This window comes from Papio anubis, chromosome 13 (assembly GCF_008728515.1).
Source record: "Papio anubis isolate 15944 chromosome 13, Panubis1.0, whole genome shotgun sequence".
Taxonomy (NCBI): domain Eukaryota; kingdom Metazoa; phylum Chordata; class Mammalia; order Primates; family Cercopithecidae; genus Papio; species Papio anubis.
In genome coordinates, this window is record NC_044988.1 from 106,591,109 (window position 1) to 106,613,431 (window position 22,323).

The 22,323-nt window shown below is 54.0% G+C and overlaps 1 protein-coding gene and 1 long non-coding RNA gene across 2 annotated transcripts; both read left to right on the forward strand.

Moving 5' to 3' along the window:
- Positions 1-21: 21 nt before the first annotated feature.
- FBXW5 (F-box and WD repeat domain containing 5) lies at positions 22-4,362 on the forward strand. The gene is made up of 9 exons (XM_021927032.2): positions 22-165; positions 653-868; positions 1,246-1,403; positions 1,802-1,976; positions 2,078-2,226; positions 2,321-2,741; positions 3,110-3,257; positions 3,331-3,543; positions 3,622-4,362. The coding sequence occupies exons 2-9, from the start codon at positions 676-678 to the stop codon at positions 3,863-3,865; spliced, it is 1,701 nt and encodes a 566-aa protein (XP_021782724.2). The 5' UTR covers positions 22-165; positions 653-675; the 3' UTR covers positions 3,866-4,362.
- Positions 4,363-6,508: 2,146 nt separating this feature from the next.
- On the forward strand, positions 6,509-8,254 carry LOC116270089. The gene is made up of 2 exons (XR_004178046.1): positions 6,509-6,770; positions 7,274-8,254. It is a non-coding gene; the product is annotated as an uncharacterized LOC116270089 (long non-coding RNA).
- Positions 8,255-22,323: the final 14,069 nt, after the last annotated feature.

Genomic DNA, 22,323 nt, shown 5'->3' on the forward strand with positions numbered 1-22,323 from the left:
CTGCCGCGCTCTCTGCCTTCCTCGGCCATCGATGCCTCGGGGCTCGTGGCGTCGGGCCTGGCGGGTTCCCCGGTGGGCGGGGGCGGTCGTCCGAGCGGCTGCGGCGGCGGAAGCGGGTCCGGGCCGCGCGGGGCGGGGGCGGCGCAGCGGGCGGAGGCGGCCGTGGTGAGTGCGCCTGCGGCCCTCGGGGGTCCCGCCTCGTCGGCCCCGCCCGCCCTGGGCGACTGCAGAAGCCCCGAGGCCGCCCGTGCGCGCGTCCCCGCCGGCCGCCCCGAGCCCGCCGGGCAGGGCTTCTCCAGGGCCGCAGGGCGGAGGCCACTGCCCGGCCGCCCCGAGCCTCCCCTCGGCGGAAGCCCGTCCCCGGACGGCGCCCGGTGTCCCCGTGCCTCGCGAGCGGCGGTCCGGGCCCCGGCGGGCTGAGGGGCGCCCGCTGCCGGCCGCAGGAGGCCGGGGGATGGCGCGGCGGAGCGGGGACGGCCCGGCCCGCCCGGAGCTGCCGGGTCCTTGGTTGGACGGCGGTGCCCGGGCGTCCCCTGCAGACACCCAGCCCCGTGGAACTCCCGGCGGGACGGTTGGGGCGGGAGGAACCGGGCGCCCGCTCTCGGCCTCCCTTCTCGGGCCTGGGCTGAGGGCAGCCGTTGGTGGGTTTCAGGGCCGCCTGGGCAGAATGTCACGATGGACGAGGGCGGCACGCCCCTGCTCCCCGACAGCCTCGTCTACCAGATCTTCCTGAGCCTGGGCCCGGCCGACGTGCTGGCCGCGGGGCTGGTGTGCCGCCAATGGCAGGCCGTGTCGCGGGACGAGTTCCTGTGGAGGGAGCAGTTCTACCGCTACTACCAGGTGGCCCGCGATGTGCCCCGACACCCAGGTCAGTGGCGTGCGGGGCCCCTGCCCACGTTCTGCAGCCAGGGCCCCGGGTTCCTGCGTTTGGGGGTCAGCCTGGCTGGGGGCCTGTCCCACGGCCCCGAGTGTCCATCCTCACACCCTCACCCTGATCGAGGTCTGTCGGACACAGCCCAGGCCCCCCTCAGAGCATGGGGGCCAGAGGGTTCATTGGGTCACTTGGGGGGTGGGGGGTACAGGTGTCTCTGTGAACTGCAGGGTTGTATCCCCCAGCCAAGGCCTATGCCATGGGTAGTGGGTTCCAGGGGCACCACGGGGCCTGCCAGGACTGCTGGGGCCACACTCTGACCTTGACTTCGAGGAGGAAGGCCTGGGCCCAGGACTGACACTGCCCACCCGCAGCGGCCACGTCCTGGTACGAGGAGTTCCAGCGGCTGTATGACACGGTGCCCTGCGTGGAGGTGCAGACGCTGCGGGAACACACGGACCAGGTCCTGCACCTCAGCTTCTCCCATTCGGGGTACCAGTTCGCGTCCTGCTCCAAGGACTGCACTGTGAAGGTGAGGATGGCCAGGTGTCCTGCACATCCCACCCAGCTGCCCCGAAGCACGGGGGTCCCAGGACCCAGGTGTTCCAACCAGGCGGGAAGGAAGGGTCAGGCCAGAGGTGACACAGCAGCCTCCCTGCATCCAGCAGAGGGACCACAGAGGATCAGGAGCGGTGCAGGGTGGCCCGGAGTGCTGAGGAGAGAGTCCCACACAAAGCCGCCTGCTCCAGGGTCAGGCTCCTACGCTCTATACCGACGCCCCCAGAGTGGATGACAGTGGCTTCAAGGGGTCCCTGCCCCCTGGTGGCCTCTGAGCAGGGCTGGCAGAGCTGGGGCCTCATGGCGCTGTGGTAGCAGGCCCCTGCCCCGCGACCTGGCCAGGCGATCACCATGGCCACCCCCGCCATGCAGATCTGGAGCAACGACCTGACCATCTCGCTGCTGCACAGCGCGGACATGCGGCCCTACAACTGGAGCTACACCCAGTTCTCCCAGTTCAACAAGGACGACTCGCTGCTGCTGGCCTCGGGGGTGTTCCTGGGGCCGCACAACTCCTCATCCGGTGAGATCGCTGTCATCAGCCTAGGTGAGCACAGGTGCCGGGTACCGGGTGGGTCCTGCCCCGCGCCCCCCGCCCCCCGCCCCCGCCCCACGCCGACAGCCTGTCCAGCCCTGGCCTCCCCACAGACTCCTTCGCGCTGCTGTCCCGCGTGCGGAACAAGCCCTACGACGTGTTTGGCTGTTGGCTTACCGAGACCAGCCTCATCTCGGGGAACCTGCACCGCATCGGAGACATCACCTCCTGCTCGGTGCTGTGGCTCAACAACGCCTTCCAGGTGCGGGTGGGGCGGGGCGGGACAGGGCTGGGCTGGGGGCAGGGTTGCCATCCCCAGGGCCTGGCGCCCACCTGGCGTGTGCCCCCGCCCTCAGGACGTGGAGTCAGAGAACGTCAATGTGGTGAAGCGGCTGTTCAAGATCCAGAACCTCAACGCCAGCACCATCCGCACGGTGATGGTGGCCGACTGCAGCCGCTTCGACAGCCCTGACCTCCTGCTGGAAGCCGGCGACCCGGCCACGTCCCCCTGCCGCATCTTTGACCTGGGCGGAGACAACGAGGAGGAGGTGGCTGGCCCGGCCCCCGCCCATGCCAAGGAGGGCTTGCGGCACTTTCTGGACCGCGTGCTGGAGGGGCGGGCGCAGCCACAGCCGTCGGAGCGCGTGCTAGAGACCAAGGTGGCGGAGCTGCTGGCCCAGGGCCACACCAAGCCCCCTGAGCGCAGTGCCACAGGCGCCATGAGCAAGTACCTCATCTTCACCACTGGCTGCCTCACCTACTCCCCACACCAGATCGGTACACCCCTGCCGCCATGCTGCCCGCCTCGGTCCTAGCAGCTTGGGGGAGGCCGGGCAGGGGTCCTGGGGGGCAGATGGCAAGCAAGTCCGCAGGCACAGCTGGGATCATTCACTCACTTCGAGGTCACAAGCCCAGACCTGGCCTTGTCTGGGGCCTGCGGGATGAGCGGTGAAAACAAACAGGCAGGCCCGCCTGCCAGCGAGCAGCTGAGGGGCCTGATTCAGGTCTGGGGCCCCCGGAGCAGGCAGTGCCTGCGGACTTCTGCGGTGCCCACAGCCCCAGAGATACCGTTGGGGTAGGGGGCTGCCCTGGAGTGACGTCCCTGGGGCACTGGGCAGGGACCCTCACTGCAGCCCTCCCTGCAGGCATCAAGCAGATCCTGCCACACCAGATGACAACGGCGGGGCCCGTGCTGGGCGAGGGCCGGGGCTCTGACGCCTTCTTCGACGCGCTGGACCACGTCATAGACGTGCATGGGCACATCATTGGCATGGGCCTGTCGCCCGACAACAGGTGGGCCTCTTGCCAGTGTCCCAGGCGGGGTGCCCGCAGGCGGCCCATACCTAGCACAGTGCCCCTCGCCCAGGTACCTGTATGTGAACAGCCGCGCCTGGCCCAGTGGTGCGGTGGTGGCTGACCCCATGCAGCCACCACCCATCGCGGAGGAGATTGACCTGCTGGTGTTCGACCTCAAGACCATGCGGGAGGTGAGGCGGGCTCTGCGTGCGCACCGCGCCTACACGCCCAACGACGAGTGCTTTTTCATCTTCCTGGACGTCAGCAGGGACTTCGTGGCCAGGTGCAGGGCGCAGCGTGGTGCAGGGCGGGCGTGGGCGCAGCAGGCGGGCGACCGGCTCATCCAGGCGCTGTTCTGCAGCGGGGCCGAGGACCGGCACGGCTACATCTGGGACCGCCACTACAACATCTGCCTGGCCAAGCTGCGGCACGAGGACGTGGTCAACTCAGTGGCCTTCAGTCCCCAGGAGCAGGAGCTGCTGCTCACGGCCAGCGACGATGCCACCATCAAAGCCTGGCGCTCCCCACGCACCGTGCGCGTCTTCCAGGCACGTCGTCCGCGGCCTCGCGCCTTCTTTTCCTGGCTTGCCAGCCAGAGGCGCTGAGGGGTGCTGGGTGCACTGGAGCCGCTGGGACCCCTCGACGCCACCCAGGCTCTGTGGTTCTTTCCCGAGCGGGAGAGGTGGAGACGCTTGTAGCAGTTACGCCTTAGGAAGGGGACAGCCAGGCCCTGCCACGCTCTCACACGCAAACCTGCTCACGCAGCTGTGATGCTTGGCACAGGGTGGCCAGTGAGGTTGGAACCCAAGGTCCCCTTGGCCTCCTGGCCAGCTTGGGGTGCACAGGATACTGGGGGTGCCACTCCTCGCTCATCTCCAGGCTAGGGGTTCACCCGCCCCAGCTGGCCTCAGCCTGGGGCACCCTCGGCTGGTCCTGCAGGGCCCTGGACAGTGGCGGTGGTAGGGGCTGCTGGCTCTGGCAGCCTGGCTGTGGTTGTGCGCCCGGGGCTTGGGAGCGGCCGGTCACGCTGCTGTGGGCCCGAGTGTGCTGCATGTCCACGCACCACCCGTTCAGGGCCCTGAATAAACAGTTGGCAACAGCACGTTGTTGTCCAGTCTCTGTCTGCAGGGAGGGAGGCTGGGTACCGCTGGCACAGTGGAGTGGATCTCGTCACTGCTGACGGGTGACGTCACCGCTGGCATAGTGGCCCCAGTGGAGTGGTTGTTGCAGTCACTGCTGACAGGTGACGTGCGTCTGAGGTCATGTGCTGGTGCCAGACTTTGTCACACTGCCCTGTCCCCCCTCTGTGACATCCAGGGAGATGCCTGGCACATCTGCCGGGGCTGGCAGCATGCAGGGCCTGCTGTCTGATTCCAGGGTCAGTAGGCCGCGTCGCTCCCAGTGCCAGGGCGGCCTCCACAGTCAGTCCTGTCCTTGAGGGAGTGCCTCGGCTGCTGGGGGCAGGGAGGGTATTGGGCAGAGCTCCTCAGAGTTCATGCCGGGGAAGAAGGGACCAGGGGCCCACAAGTGGCAGCAGAGGTGCAGCTCCAGCTGGACGTTGCAGGCTTTGTCAGAGCTGCACCGGAGCTCAGGGGGCCCAGGGTGATGGTGGTGACAAGACGGCAGGAGGAGAGCCTGGCATTCGGGTCCGCTGCCCGTTACAGGAAGCACACGGAGCCTGTGGCTCCACACATGGCAGCAGGCAACCCCGTACAGAGAAAGGACGCAGAGGAGACGAGTGAGTATCGAGGTGATGATTCCCGGAGCCACATGGGCTGCAGGGGTTGGTAGAGACCCTGGGGCCAAGCCCCAGCACCGACGGGGTCAGGGATGGCACCACCAACGCAGGCCGCGCCACCCAGAGGGATGGGGCCTCTGTCCCGCTAACTCCTGGTCTCCAGCTGGGAAGCCCTGGGGACCTCTGCAGTTCATAATAAGACCCCCAATGTGGGCGAGAACAAGGACAGGAAGGAAGACACACCAAAGACCCCCTGACAAGATGAGCTGCGCTGAGACTGAGACCCTCAGAAAAGAGCCGACAGATTCTGCAAATGGAAACGCTCCACGGGCAGGCTCCAGAGAATGGAGCAATTTCCCGAAAAGGATTTAGCTATGTTCACATTCAGGGAGACTGACAAAAACACCTCTATGCACCATACAACAAAAGCAGGGACAGAAATCAAGAGGACGTGGACATTTCAAAATAAAAAGGGAGCCAGTTAGACACTGGAAATGACACGGTGAGTGACTGCACCAAAAGCTTGATATGTGAGGCTGGGCGCGGTGGCTCACGCCTGTAATCCCAGCACTTTGGGAGGCCGAGGCGGTGGATCAGCCGGGGTCGAGATCGAGACCATCCTGGCTTAACATGGTGAAACCCCGCCTCTATTAAATTTTTTTTTTTTGAGACGGAGTCTGGCTCTGCTGCTCCAGGCTGGAGTGCAGTGGCCGGATCTCAGCTCACTGCAAGCCTCGGCCTCGGTTTGCCATTCTCCTGCCTCTGCCTCCCAGTAGCTAGACTACAGGCCACGTACCGCTAGTTTTTATGTATTTTAGTAGAGACGGGTTTCACCGTTAGCCAGGCTGGTCTCGACCCTCCTGACCTCATGATCCGCTTCATCTCGGCCTCCCAAAGCGTTGGGATTACAGGTTGAGCCAATCGCCACCGCTATTAAAAAAAAATTTTTAAAAAAATTGGCCAGGCGTGGTGGCGGCTTCAGAAGTCCCAGCAACCTGTGAGGCCGGTGCAGGAGAATGGTTTGAACCCAGGAGGTGGAGCTGCGGTGAGCCAAGATGGCCACTGTACTCCAGCCTGGGGACAGAGAGAGACTCTGTCTCAAAAAATAAAAATAAATAAAAATAAAAGGCTTGATATGTGGAAAGCACTGGACCGGACAGACTTGTGAGGACCAGGCAGCAGAAGATGACACAGAGATGAAAGAAACAGCGCCCTGGGAGGGGAATTGAGCGGCATGCATGCCCCCACCCCATCTACAGGGTGGGGGTGAAGACCCAGTGTTTAAAGAGAAAGTGACTGAATTGCCAAAAGAACAGAAGTCCTCAGAAAATACATGCTGAGGTCAGGCCGGGCCTGGTGGCTCACGCCTGTAATCCCAGCACTTTGGGAGGCCGAGGTGGGCGGATCACTTGAGGTCAGGAGTTTAAGACCAGACTGGCCAACATGGTGAAACCCCTTCTGTACTAAAATAAAAAAAACAATTAGCCGAGCGTGGTGGCACACGCCTCTAATCCCAGCTACTCAGAGGACTGAGGCAAGAGAATTGATTGAACCCGGGAATGAGCTGAGATTGCGCCACTGCACCCCAGCCTGGGCGACAGAGTGAGCCCTGTGAAACTGCAGTGATGAAACTCGTACACGTGGCCTGGAGCAGCTGCCGGAGAGCCGGAGAGCCGGGTCAGGGAGCAGCAGCACGATCCCAAGTTTCGCAGAACTGGTGCTTGACCTTATTATGTCCATGACCTGAACTCCACGCAGCCGGAACACTGCAGGTGAGTGCTGGGGCCAGGCAGAAAGCCCAGAGCAGCCCTAAGGGCCAGGGAAAGGAACCGACGCTGATGGGCAGGGTCAGTGAGGCAATGCCCTGGGTTTACTCTCTTCTCTGTTCTTTTGTGACCCTGATGGCAGTGGGAGTGGTGGCAACAGGAACCCATCAGAGCCAAACTCGGGGGCCAGAAAGTCCCTCATGGCTCGGTGCTGCTGCATTGAGGGTGGGACCAGCCCCGTTAGCTTTTTCCTCCCCTGCGCTCCTGCCATATAGACGCCAACTTGGCCCAGTCAAGGGCACGTCACATGGGGGTGACTAGAGCCACAACTGTCTGAATGGACAGTGAGGGAGCCCAGCAGCCAGATCCAGCGTGGGGAGCTTGGGAAGCACCCACATGAGGTGGCTGTGGGTGCCAGGCTCACGCGTGGGGTGGCTGTGGGTGCCAGGCTCACGCATGGGGCGGCTGTGGGTGCCGGGCTTACTCACACGCAGACACGTGGGTCTAAGGGTCACACCACGGACTTGGGGAACTGTGGACCAGCCTCGGGCCCCAGACCAAAGACCAGCAGCTCTGAAGACAGGAGTCCAGGTGAGCAGGAGCAGTGTGCGTCCCACCCTCACAGGACCAAGTGCGTGCTAACCAAAGACTTCGACATTTCCCACGGGAGTCAAACACAACCCAGATCTCATAAAGTCATATTCAAAATGTCTAGAATATAACCCAAAACCACCTGACACACGAAGAACCGTAACATTTCACCTTGCAGCTGGGCGCAGCAGCTCACACCTGTAACCCTAGTCCCCTGGGAGGCCACTGCACTCCAGCCTGGGTGATGGAGACCCTCTCTCTAAAAAAAATAAAAATAAAAAATTCAATGTGCAAAGGAAAAGACCCATAAATTCTATTTCCCAAAAACAATTAGTAGCTTTTTTAAAAAAAATCACACAACAAATTTTTATTACTTTTTAATTTTTGTAGAAATGAGGTCTCACTATGTTGCCCAGGCTGGTCTCAAACTCCTGGGTTCAAGCGGTCTTCCAGCCTCGGCCTCCCAAAGCGCTGGGATTACAGGCGTGAGCCACCACACCCGGCCAACACAATTGTTAAAAGGCACTGGGGTTCCTCTGCTTCAAGATCATTGCTAGGCTAGAAAAATAAAGCTTGTTCCACCAGAAATCACAAGTTAGAACTGAGTGTTCGCTAAGGCAGAAATTGTAGAGTCTAGTGCCAGTTCAGACAAAGATGATTCAGCTCTGAACCCAACATCCACACCTGCCTATCAGAACCGTCAGACCAGCTCAGAACAGACCAGCCAATTAGGCTTCATCAGACGAAGCCATTGTGTTCTTCTAAGATGCTAATAACCCCAAACAGGAGATGCGGAAACCAACATGAAAGAGAGTCTTTGAGGCTAGTTGTCACTCCGAGTGTTCGTTCCTTGTTATGTCCCCCTTCTATAACATTAATAAAGGAAATATTTTACCGCAGAGTATTTTATATGCCACTAGCCATGACTTTTTGTCATTAGTTACTACATAAATGCCGCCTAGTGCCTGCCATTATCCACATGACACAACCATACTATGTCTGCAATTCACTTCTGTATTTACAGAATCTTTGTGATTTCCTCAAGTACATTAGTGAAGGTTTAACATCGAGATGCAATCTAATATCCATAACCTCCTGTGTTTTGCAGACAGCAAATGTAGAGACAGTTTTGTTGTTGTTGTTTTGGGTTTTGAGATTTGAGTCTTGTTTCACGCTTCCAGGCTGGGAGTGCAGTGGTTCGATCTTGCTCACTGCAAGCTCACCTCCCGGTTCACGCCATTCTGCCCAGCCTCCCGAGGCTGGGACTACAGGCACCTGCCACCACGCCCGGCTAATTTTTTGTATTTTTAGTAGAGACGTGGTTTCACTGTGTTAGCCAGGATGGTCTCCATCTCCTGACCTTGTGATCTGCCCGCCTCAGCCTCCCAAAGTGCTGGGATTACAGGCGTGAGCCGCCGCACCTGGCTGACAGAGATACTTTTAATCGCCTGTCATTTGACCTTATATAATACATAAACCAATAATTGAGCAGTTCTAAGTCTGAATGGCTCCGGTGAGATCTGTAGGAAGCACGTTCCGTGTACGCATCCTGCTGATGCTGCTGTGGGTTTCCTCCTCCTGACGATTTCCTCTGCCTGCAGGAGGGGCTCGGATAACATGTGCCCCTTTGCTTGACTTCTCTGATGTCCTGAAATTTCTGTAGCTCTTTTTCTTGAATCTGTTCATTATAAATTTGGCTTTGGTGTTTCTGTTTGATCTTCAATGCTCTTCGTTATATCAGTGGTTTTATTCCACGGTTCTCGCTGGCATTTGACAGGTTCATTTCTACATTTTTCAAACTCAAATGATCTGCTGTGAGCACTTTACCAGCTGCTTTCCAGAATGCTTTAGTCCACCTGACTTTTGAGGATTGTGCTTTTTTTTTTTTTTTTTTTTTTTTTTTGAGACAGAGTCTCGCTCTATTGCCCAGGCTGGAGTGCAGTGGCCGGATCTCAGCTCACTGCAAGCTCCGCCTCCCGGGTTTACACCATTCTCCTGCCTCAGCCTTCCGTGTGGCTGGGACTACAGGTGCCCGCCACCGCGCCTGGCTAATTTTTATATTTTTAGTAGAGACGGGGTTTCACTGTGTTAGCCAGGATGGTCTCGATCTCCTGACCTCGTGATCCACCCATCTCGGCCTCCCAAAGTGCTGGGATTACAGGCGTGAGCCACCGCGCCCGGCCAATTTTTTATATTTCTAGTAGAGACTGGATTTCACTGTGTTAGCCAGGATGGTCTCAACTTCCTGACCTCGTGATCCACCCGCCTCGGCCTCCCAAAGTGCTGGGATTCCAGGCTGAGCCACCGTGCCTGGCTGAGGATTGCGCTCTTTAAAAAAGTTTTCATGACATTTTGGATTTTACAAAATCTGAACACCTTACAATCATTGCAGATGAACATCACACCACGGCCCCGGGTAGGTGGGCCCCAAACAAAAACGAACACTTCTCGACATGCAAGTGGAACCCGCATGGTCCCCACCGACCAAGCGCCAGGCTTGGGAGGAAGTCACACAGACACAGACGTTGAAATTATCTGACAAGAACTTTAAAGTAGCGACTGTAAATATGCTAGAGCAAGCAATCACAGTTTGCAGTGGATGTAAAAATATGAAAGCCTCAGCAAAAAAATAGAAGATGTTAAAAGGACCATTCATACCAAGATTAGGTATCTATAAAAAGAGAAGGAAAAAGGCCGGGTGCGGTGGCTCACGCCTGTAATCCTAACATTTTGGGAGGCTGAGGTGGGCAGATCACCCGAGGTCAGGAGTTCGAGACCAGTCTGGCCAACATGGTGAAATCTGGTTTCTACTAAAAATACAAAAAAGGCCAGGCGCGGTGGCTCACGCCTGTAATCCCAGCACTTTGGAAGGCTGAGACGGGCGGATCACCAGGTCAGGAGATCGAGACCATCCTGGTTAACACGGTGAAACCCTGTCTCTACTAAATACAGAAAAAATTTGGTTGGGTGTAGTGGCAGGCGCCTGTAGTCCCAGCTACTCAGGAGGCTGAGGCAGGAGAATGGCGTGAACCCCAGGAGGCGGAGCTTGCAGTGAGCCAAGATCCCGCCACTGCCCTCCAGCCTGGGCGACTGAGGGAGACTCTGTCTCAAAAAAAAAAAAAAAAAAAAAAAAAGGCCTAGGGAAGAGGGAAGGGGAAAAGAAACTCAGCAAAAATGTAGAACTGAAGGCCACCATTGTGTTGGCTTCCCAAGGTTGCTGTAACACAGTCCCACGAACGAGTGGCAATAGAAAATGATGCTTTCACACATGGTTCTGGAGGCCGGAAGTCAGGGATCAAGGTGTGGGCAGGCCATGCTCCCTCTAGGGAAGGTCCTCCCGTGACCCTAGCCTCTCTCGGTGCTCCCTGGCTTGTGGACATATCCCTCCAGCCTCCTGGATTCACATGGTGTCTTCTCTGATCCTCACATCCTCTTCCCTCTATGCGTGTCTGTCCCAATTTCCCCCTTTTGTGAATTTTTGTGTTTTTTTTCAAGACAGGGTCCCACTGTGTGACCCAGGCAGGTTTCAAACTCCTGGGCTCAAGTGATCCTCCCACCTCGGTTTCCCAAAGTGCTGGGATTACAGATGTGAGCCACGGTGCCCGGCCAAAATTGCCCTTCTATAACACCAGTTATACTGAATTGGGGTCCGCCTTAATGACACATTTTAACTTTATTACCTTTGTAAAGATCCCATTTCCAAATAAGGCCACATTCTGCATAACCCTAAATAAGGGTTAGGATTGCAACATATTTTTGGAGGAATACAATTCGACCTGCGAAACTAATCAGCAAACTTGAATTGAATCAGTATGTACAGAACATTCCACTCAACAGCAGCAAAATACACATTATTTTCAAGTGCACATGAAAAATCCACCAAAATAGATCACAGCGTGGATCATAAAACAAATCTCAACACTTCCAATTTCCTCCTGCGTGAGGCCAGTACAGCCCTGCTTCTCAGGCCGTGCAGGCTGCTGTGACAGAACTCCATTAGCCGTGTGGCTGATAAACAACAGACACTTCTCACTGTTCCACAGGCTGGGAAGTCCAACATCAAGGTGCTACAGATTGGGTGTCTGGTGAGGGCTTGTCTTCTGGTTCATAAATGGCCACCTTTTTGCTGTCACCTAACATGGTGGAAGGGGCAAGGGAATTCTCCAGGGCTGTTTTGTTTTTTTGAGACCAAATTTAGCTCTGATGCCCAGGCTGGAGTAAATGGCTTGGATCTGGGCTCACTGCAACCTCCTCAGCCCCCAGGTACCAGCACCTTTGCCTCAGTTCTCCCCGAAAGGCTGGGACTACAGGCACCACCACGCCCAGCTAATTTTTGTATTTTAGTAGAGACGGGAGCCACCATGCTGGCCAGACTGGTCTCTCAACTCTGACCCTTTCAGGTGGATCCTGACACCCACCTCAGCCTCCCAAAGTGCTGGGATTACAGGTGTGTATTTCACCACTGGACCTTTTTTATTTTTTTTAAAGACAGGTTCTCACTCTGTTGTCCAGGCTTGAGTCACTGATACCGTCATAACTTACTGCAGCCTCGACCTTCAGGCTCAAGTGATCCTCCCACCTCAGCCTCTCAAGTAGCTGGGATCACAAGCATGCATCACCACACCCAGATACTTTATTTTGTTTGAGACAGAGTTCGAAGAACAGCCCAGACTGAGCCAGTGGCCGGATCTCAGCTCACTGCAAGCCTGCCTCCCCGGCTTACGCCATTCTCCCACCTCAGCTCCCAAGTAGCTGGGACTGGCAGGTCACACTACCAGCTAGGTTTTTGTATTACTTTTTAGTAGAGACGGGTTTCACCAGCTAGCCAGGATGGTCTCGACCTCCTGACCTTTGTGATCCGGCCATGCCTGCCTTTCCCAAAGTGCTGGGATTACAGGCTTGAGCTGACTGCCTGGCCATTCTTAAATTTTTTGTAGAGATGGGATTTGCCATGTTGTCCAGGCTGGTTTTAAACTCCTAGGCTGAAGTGATCCGCCTGCCTCAGCCTCCTTAAGTGCTGGGATTACAGGCGTCAGCCACCGTGCCGGGCTGGAGCCTCTTTTTAAGGGCACTAATCCCATCCCCAAGTGCGGCACCCTCATGACCTAATCAACTCCCAAAGTCCCGCCTCCAAGTACCATCACATTGGGGATTATGTTTCAACACAGGAAATTGGAGGGTGGGCACAAATCGTGTTCTCTTAGTCTGTTTTTGCTGCTATAACAGAATACCTGAGACCAGATAATTTATAAGGAACAGAAATTTATTGGCCAGTTCCAGAGGCAGACAGCGCCTGGTGCTTATCCTTCTGTGTCACTGTGGAAAGTGGAAGGGCAAGAGAGGGCCAAGCTCACCTTATTAAACCAGCACCAATTCCAGCCTATCCTCCCTTTGACCTAATCACCCTTTAAGGATCCCACCTTGGCCGGGCGCGGTGGCTCAAACCTGTAATCCCAGCACTTTGGGAGGCCGACGTGGCAGATCACTTAGGTCAGGAGATCGAGACCATCCTGGCTAACACGGTGAAACCCCGGCCTCTACTAAAAAATACAAAATCTAGCCGGGTGAGGTGGCGGGCCTGTAGTCCCAGCTACCGCGGGAGGCTGAGGCAGGAGAATGGCGTGAACCTGGGAGTGAGCTTGCAGAGCTGAGATCTGGCCACTGCACTCCAGCTCATGATAGAGCCGGTGACCCGCCTCAAAAAAAAAAAAGGATCCCACCTCTTACCACTGTTACAATGACAATTAAATATTAACATGAGTTTGGGAGATACAAACATTCAAACCATAGCATTCCATCCCTGCCTCACACCAATTCACGTTCCTTTCATATACAAAATATACTCATTCCATCCCAATGGCCCCATTCAAAAGTCCAAAGCCCAGAGTCTCATCTAAATCAAACATGGGTGAGACTCAAGGCATGATTCATCCCGAGGCAACTTTCCCTCTACCGTGAGCCTGTGAAATTAAACAAGTTACATGCTTCCAAAATACAATGGTAGGGCAAGCGTAGAACAGACATTTCCATTCCAAAGGGATACACTGTAAAGAGGAAAGGAATAACAGGCCTCCAGCATGTCCAAAATCCAACAGGGAGAATACTACTAAATCCTAAGGCTTGAGAACCATCTTAAATTTGACTCCAAATCCTGCCTTCTGCACGCCATAGGGTGCGGCTGGGTCCTCAGGCTCTTGGGAACCTCATCCCTATAGCATTGCTGGGCTCAGCCCGCACACAGCTCTCAGGTTGGCGTCTCGTGCCTACAGCTCTCTCAGGCTGGCTCTCCAGTTCTGGGGTCTCAGGGGTGGCCTTATCCCCAAGGCCCTACCACATATTGCCCTAGTGTGGGCTCTCTGCCATGGCTCTGGCCTGGGGACATCTCCACTTGGGCCCCAGGCTGCTTGTGACATCCTGTGTGACACCCAGTGGGCGAAGCCATGTCCCTGCCGCTCCTGCAAGGCTGCAGAATCAGCACCACATGGACACCACCAAGGCTTATGACTTGTACCTTCCCTGGGTCCACTTGAGACAGACTAGAGTGGCTTAGGGGGTCTGTATTGGAATGTAGACAGCAAAGACTTGGCATGGCCCTGGCCAGCAGGCTCTAAGGTCCACACCCTACACCTCTCTTTTGACATATTTCCTTCCCAAAGGCTTTGGCACTCTGGGCCTGTGGTGAGAGGGGCAGCACCAGGAATCTGAAATGCCTCTGGGGCCATTTTCCCACTGACCTGATGAGCAGCCTCTGGCTTCATTCTGTCCATACTAAGTTGCTTGGCCACACACTTAGTCTGTTCTCCTAAAGACACCTTATTACTCCCTAAATGGCCAGGCTGAAAATCCTTACGATCCCTATTCTTTCCTTGTTAATTATAAATTCCATCTTTAGGCCGGGCGCGGTGGCTCAAGCCTGTAATCCCAGCACTTTGGGAGGCCGAGGCGGGTGGATCACGAGGTCAGGAGATCGAGACCATCCTGGCTAACATGGTGAAACCCCGTCTCTACTAAAAATACAAAAAACTAGCCGGGCGTGTTGGCGGGCGCCTGTAGTCCCAGCTACTCGGGAGGCTGAGGCGGGAGAATGGCGTGAGCCCGGGAGGTGGAGCTTGCAGTGAGCCGAGATCGCGCCACTGCACTCCAGCCTGGGCGACAGAGCGAGACTCCCTCTCAAAAAAAAAATAAAATAAAAAAATAAATTCCATCTTTAATTCATTTATCTTCTCACATCTTACTCTCTGCAGTTAGAAGAAGGCACGCCACACCCTGAGTATTTCCTCAGCCAGATATCCCAGTTCCTTCCACAAAGAAAGGATTGGGCACGGACACCCTTCAGCTGCGTTCTCTGCCACTTTATTTTATTTTATTTTATTTTTTGAGACGGAGTCTCGCTCTGTCGCCCAGGCTGGAGTGCAGTGGCCGGATCTCAGCTCACTGCAAGCTCCGCCTCCTGGGTTCACGCCATTCTCCTGCCTCAGCCTCCAGAGTAGCTGGGACTACAGGCGCCCGCCACCTCGCCCGGCTAGTTTTTTGTATTTTTTAGTAGAGACGGGGTTTCACCGGGTTAGCCAGGATGGTCTCGATCTCCTGACCTTGTGATCCACCCGTCTCGGCCTCCCAAAGTGCTGGGATTATAGGCTTGAGCCACCGCGCCCGGCCTCTCTGCCACTTTATAACGAGGATGGTCATTCCTCCAGTTTCTGACACCTTGTTCTTCGTTTCTGTCTGAGATCTCGTCGGAATGTCCTTCACGGTCCAGATTTCTACCAACACTCTGACCACGACCACTTAAGTATTCTCAAAGAAGCTTCAGGCTTTCTCTACAGTTCTCTTCTGAGCCCTCAACAAAATCACCCTTTACACTCCACAAATGGCATCTGAGCTTTTTCTCGCTCCTCCAAACTCTTCTAGCTGCTGCCTACTACCCGGTTCCAAAGCTGCTTCCATGTTTAGAATATTTGTGAAAATAACAAACCCACTCCTATCGACTTTTCTGCCCACAGCACCTGGTACCAAAACCAGATAAAGACAATACAAAAGACAATTATAGGCTGGGCGCGGTGGCTCACGCCTGTAATCCCAGCACTTTGGGAGGCCGAGGCAGGCGGATCATGAGGTCAGGAGATCGAGACCATCCTGGCTAACACAGTGAAACCCCACCTTCTGCTAAAAATACAAAAAATTAGCCGGGCGTGATGGCACGTGCCTGTGGTCCCAGCTACTCAGGAGGCTGAGGCAGGAGAATGGCGGGAACCTGGGAGGCAGAGCTTGCAGTGAGCCGAGATCCAGCCACTGCACTCCAGCCTGGGTGACAGAGCGAGACTCCATCTCAAAAAAAAAAAAAAGACAATTATAGACAAATGTCTCTCATGAACAGAGATACAAAATCCTCAATTCCTCAATAAAATATTAAATCAAATCCAGCAATATATAAAAATGAAAGTGCACCATGACCAGGTAGGGTTTATTACAGGAATGCAAGGTTGGTCCAATATTTGCAGATCAACGTAAGTCACCATATTAACTGTACAGGAGAAGAACCATATGAATATATCACTTGGTATAGAAAAAGCATCTTTTTTTTTTGAGACCAGGCTGGAGTGCAGTGGTGTGATCTCAGCTCACTGCAAACTCCACCTCCCGGGTTCACACCATTCTCCTGCCTCAGCCTCCCAAGTAGCTGGGACTACAGGTGTCCGCCACAGCGCCTGGCTAATTTTTTGTATTTTCAGTGGAGACGGGGTTTTACCGTATTAGCCAGGATGGTCTTGATCTCCTGACCTTGTGATCTGCCTGCCTCGGCCTCCCGAAGTGCTGGGATTACAGGCGTGAGCCACCGTGCCTGTTTTTTTTTTTTTTTTTTTTTCTTTTAAAGACAGAGTTTCTTTCTTGTTGCCCAATGGCACGATCTTGGCTCACTGTCACCTCCGTCTCCCAGGTTCAAGCAATTCTCCTACCTCAGCCTCCAAGTAGCTGGGATTACAGGAGCACGCCACCACGCCCAGCTAATTTTGTTTTTAATTGGCCAAGCTGGTCTCAAACTCCTGACCTCAGGTGATCCGCCTGCCTCGGCCTCCCAAAGTGCTGGGATTACAGGCATGAGCCACCATACCCAGCCACTGAAAAAGCATCCTGATAAAATGTCTAGCCATGATATTAAAAAAAAAAAAAAAAAAAACCCTCTCAGCAAACTAGAAGTAGAAGGGAGCTTGCTCAACCTGATAAAACAGCATCACCAAAAATCCCCGTGGGTAACATGATACATAATTGTGAAAGCGAGAATGCTTTCCCCAAGACTGGGAATGAGGAAAGGCTATAGACTCTTACCATTACCATTCAACCTTATAAACGGGAAGTCAGCCAATGGAACAAGGCAAGCAAAAGAAATAAAAGGCACAGAGATTGAATAAAAAGAAAAAAACTGTCCTTATTCATGGATGACATATTGTTTATGCATAAAATCTCCCCAGATCTATAAAAACAAACAAAATCCCAATCTCCTAGAACCAGTAAGTGAATTCATCAAGGTTAAGAGGTATAAGAAGAACACATAAAAATCAGTTTTGTTTTTAAACACTGGAAATATACAGTCAGAAACCAAAATTCAAAAAGCAACCTCTTACAACAGCTCAAAATCAAAATAAGCTGTGGGACAGGAAGCAATAAATAAATAAGTAAAAGAAACACTGAAGCATAAACCTACCGAAACATGTACAAGATATGTATACGGGCGGCCGGGCGCGGTGGCTCACGTCTGTAATCCCAGCACTTTGGGAGGCCGAGACGGGCGGATCACGAGGTCAGGAGATTGAGACCATCCTGGCTAACATGGTGAAACCCCATCTCTACTAAAAAATGCAAAAAAACTAGCCAGGCGAGGTGGCGGGCACCTGTAGTCCCAGCTACTCAGGAGGCTGAGGCAGGAGAATGGGTAAACCCGGGAGGTGGAGCTTGCAGTGAGCTGAGATCCAGCCACTGCACTCCAGCCTGGGAAACAGAGCAAGACTCCGTCTCAAAAAAAAAAAAAAAAAAATATATATATATATATATATATGTATACGGGCTGGGCCTATAATCCCAGCACTTTGGAAGGCAGAGGTGGGTGGATCACTTGAGTCCAGGAGACCAGCCCAGGCAACATACCAAAACCCTGTCTCTACAAAAAATACAAAAATTAGCTGGGTGTGGTGGCACACACTTGTAGTCCCAGCTACTTAGGAGGCTGAGGTGGGAAGATCCATTAAGCCCAGGAGGTCAAAGCCACAGTGAGCTGTGATTGTGCCACTCATTCCAGCCAGTTCAACATACATAAGAAATACTACAAAATGCTGATAAAGAATTAGAGACGGACTACATTCATGGATTGTCTGACTCAACACAGATGTCAATTCTCCTCAAACTGATCTGTAGATTTAACACAATTCCAATCAAAATCCCAGCAGAACTTTTTGTAGCTGACTGTAAAATATATATGTACTGTCAAACGAACAAAAATAGTGAAAACAATTCTGAAAAACAAGAATGGGCTGGGCGTGGTGGCTCATGCCTGTAATCCCATCACTTTGGGAAGCTGAGGCAGACAGATCACTTGAGCCCAGGAGTTTCAGGCCAGCCTGGACAACATAGAGAAACCCTGTCTCTGGCGGGGAGCAGTGGCTCACACCTGTAATCCCAGCACTCTGGGAGGCCGAGGTAGGCAGATCATGAGGTCAGAAGATCGAGACCATTCTGGCCAACATGGTGAAACCCTGACTCTACTAAAAATACAAAAAAATTATATGAGTGTGGTGGCACGTACCTGTAATCCCAAATACTTGGGAAACTGGGGCAGGAGAATCGCTTGAACCAGGGAGTCAGAGGTTGCAGTGAGCCAAGATGGGTCACTGTGCTCCAGTCTGATGACACAGCGAGACTCTGTCTCAAAAAAAAAAAAAAAAAGGAGATCCAGTCTCTACCGGGTGTGGTGGTGTGCCTGTGGTCCCAGCTACTTGGGAGGCTTGAGGTAGGAAAACCTGCTTGAGCCTGAGGTCTCGAGGGTGCAGTGAGGTAGGATTTGTACCACTGCACTCCAACCTAGGCAACAGAATGAGACCGTGACTGTCTTTAAAAAAAAAAAAAAAAAAAAAGAGGGGGAGGGAGGGAGGGAAAAGGAAAACAAAAACAAGAATAAAGTTTGGCCAGGTACAGTGACACACGCCTACAATCCCAGCGTCCAAGATAGGACGGTGTGAGACCAGGAGTTTGAGACCACCCTGGGAAACATAGTGAGATTCTGTCTCTACGAAAATGAAAGAAAATAAGCTGAGCGTGATGGTGTGAACCTGTAGTCCCAGCTACTGGGGAGGCCCAGGTGGGAGGATCACTGGAGCCCACGGGTTTGAGGCTGCAGTGAGGTAGGGCTGCGCCGTTGCACTCCAGCCTGAGTGACACAGCAAGACCCTATCTCTTAAAAAGAAATAAAAACATAATGCTGAGAACACAAAGTGCCCATGAGGATGTGGAGCAGCGGGAACGGTGGCTCAAGCTGGTGTTCCACGACAGGCCACAGCTATTCCGGAACGTGCTTGGCAGTTTCTTTTGAATTTAAAAATACACTTACTATGTGATCCAGCAGCCCCATTGCTAACTATCGTAATGAAATAAAAACGTGTTCAATAACCTGTACACAGACGTTTATAGCAGCTCTATTCAGACCTGCAAAACATTAGAAACAAATCTAAAATACCAACAGTGACGGTAATAAACTGATCCATCCATACCATTGAAAAAGAGAGAAAAACAAATGTCGACGCATCTAGATGCACGCATTCTCATCAACCTCAGAGGGGTTTTGGTGGTCCCGCTCTCGCCACACACCAGGACTTATTATGAGGCTCTGAAAGACATAACTATAGTGGGGAGGACGCCAAGTGGGCTGCCGGGGTCGGTGGCGACAGGCCGCTGGCCGCCGGGTCGGGTGGGGAGGACAGGCGCCGCGGCTGCCGGGTCGGGTGTGGAGGACAGGCGTGTGGCTGCCGGGGTTGGGGTGGAGGACAGGTGTGTGGTTGCCGGGGTCGGGGTGGTGACTATGGGGAGATGGAACGGTCTTCTGAGACGGCAGGGCTCGCCTGTCTCCCAGTTATGGTGCTTACCCAAATCTGCACCGGTGTGAACATCCATGGAACTGAATGTTCCATGAACAAAAGAACAAATCAATTGTAGTATGTGAAATTTAAAAATGTTATGCAACGGCTCACGCCTGTAATCCCAGCACTTTGGGAGGCCGAGGTGGGGGGATCACCTGAGGTCAGGAGTTTGAAACCAGCCTGGCCAACATGGTAAAACCCTGTCTCTACTAAAAATACAAAAATTACCCGGGCGTGGTGGCAGGCACCTGTAGTCCCAGCTACTCAGGAAGCTCATGCAGAACTGACTGAACCTGGGAGGCGGAGATTGCAGTGGGCCGAGATCGTGCCATTGTACTCCAGCCAGGAAGACAGAACGAGATTCCGTCTCAAAAAAACCACAAAAAACAAAAAAAACAAAACACTTCCCAAGGGAGATGAAAGGTGACGTGAAAGTTTGGCAAATTTCTCCACGAGCTGAACAAGTGGCCCAGCAGCTCTACTCCTCGGTATAAATATTCAAGAGAAATGAAAACAAATATGTGTCCCCACAAAAACTTGTTCACAAATGTTCACAACTGCATTTTCAGAGTAGCCAAAAAGTAGAAACTGCCCCCATGTCCAGCAACGGGTGAATGGATAAATAAGGTGTGGTGCATCCATACAAGAGAATATTACAAGAGAATATTATTCAACCATAAGAAGGAATGAAACATCTCCGACGCATGCTGCAACACACAAGAACCTTGAAAATATCTTGCTGAGTAAAAGTGTCCTGAGTAGGCAAATCTATTAGAGACAGAAGGTAGGTTTGTGGCTGGCTGTCAGGGGCTGAGGGGAGGGGAAGAGAGTGACTGCTAAGGGAAGGTTTCTCTGCAGGCTGATGAAATGTCCCAAAATTAGATAGTGACGATGGTACCTCTGTGGGTTTGCACAGAGCCTGTCACTTCCCCAGAAGGCCACGAGGCGGCTGGGCCAGGCCTGCCCACGGGGCGCTCCAGAGCATTTTGTTCCTCCGGGGCCTCGGTCTGCTTTGTGGGAGCCTCTTCATGCAGCAGCCAGCACCTAGAGATTTGTTCCGAGTGCAGACCTCTGCCCCTTCTTCAGCCTGGAGCCCGATGCTGCTCTCACTGCGTCGCGGGTGCGGTCCTCAGCTCTTCCCCCAGGTTCTCCGGACCTCCATCTCCACCGCAGGGAGGTGAGGGCCAGGAGAACCATCTGGCTGCTCTGGCTGGCAAAGGACCTGCAAGGTCTTTCAGCTGATCCACTTTTAGCTCAGATTCTGCTGTGCCAGGGTCTCCCGGGGTGGCCAGCTTCCCCCTCAGCCCTCTTCTGCTCAACAGCCACCCACCAACCCACTTCCCACCTTCCAAAATGGGTTCAAATCCTCTGAGATTTGGCTTCTTCCCCGTCTTTGTCCCTGTGGGAGGATTTTTTGGTCCCACTCCTCTCATTTCACAGTTCCATTTCGCTTTAAGTGAGAAGAGATGACCTCTTCTATCTGCTTTAACAAACTGCAGTGACCCAGCAAAACCTGTCATATAAAATAAATCCCCAAATAGAGAAGCCCAGTATGTTAAAGGCAACACTTCAGAATCATTAGAAGAAAACACGACAGTGGTTTTCAGCCTCAGGGAAGGTCCGGATGTTCTGAGTCAGTCGGAAATAGCACCATTCATAAAGCATAAGATCAACTGATCACGCGTAGGGTTTAAGCTTCTGCACGTCAGGAACAGAAACACAGTTCAAAGACAACTGAGAATCTGTAATCAGGAATATCAGGAACTCCTACCAACCAGTAGAATAAGACCCAGACCAACAACCAGAAGAAAAATGAGAAAGATATCAACAGGTAATTCGCACGGGAGATAATCCAACGGAGAGGTAAGCGTGGTCAAGATGCCCGACCCCGCTGAGTCACCAGAGAAATGCATGTGACAGCGATGCCACTTCAAACACAGCAGGCTGCAGCATCTTCTCAATTCCAACAACACGAATCGTGGGCAGGGATGGGAGTGATGGGAACCCTCCCCTGGTGTTGGTGGAAGGACTAGATGCAGCCCCTCCGCAAAGCAAGCTGGCAACTGCTAAAAAGGGGAGGCCTAGAAACCACCAACCCTCCTTCCAGGTTGACAGGAGACCCAAGAGAGCAGGTCTGGCTGTCTCTAGTCACCAAACCCTGAAGACACGGGAAGAGACTGGGAGGTGCTCTCTGGGGAGCTCACACACAGCAGTCAGAATCCACCATGCAGAGTGCCCAGCACAACAGGCATTAAGAGTAGTCAGGCTGAGTAAAAAGCCCAGCTACCTCCAGCTGTCCCAGTGGATGGTTTCTGCATTTTCAATGCAATACTCTTATTTGTGAATACAGAAACATACAGATGCAAAATTCTAAAGCCCAAGGAGAACCGAAACACCACAATTCCTGCCACATGGCCTGGGGAGCTGAGGTGAGGCCGGGAAAGGGAACAGCAAGGCTCTGTGACGCCCGCTTTTTAGGCCCAGCACACTCACAGAACACAGACAATGCCTGTTGGTCAGTTCTGTGCCTGAGTTATTTTCTGTATTTTTCTATGGTCTTAACTTCTCAAACTACAGCAGTGCATGAAGATGTCAAGAGACGACATCACTTTATCCTGGACCCCGATACAGATGCCCAATAGGTCCCAGCACAGTTGCCCTGATACTGAGTGCGAAGCTGTGCCTACACCTGCCTGTGCTGTCCCGAGAACACACCACAGGGGCAGTGCAGCCAGGACCCTCGGTGCAGCCGGGACCCCTTGTGCAGCCGGGACCCCCGGTGCAGCCGGGACCCCCGGTGCAGCCAGGACGCTCGGTGCAGCCAGGACCCCCGGTGTAGCCAG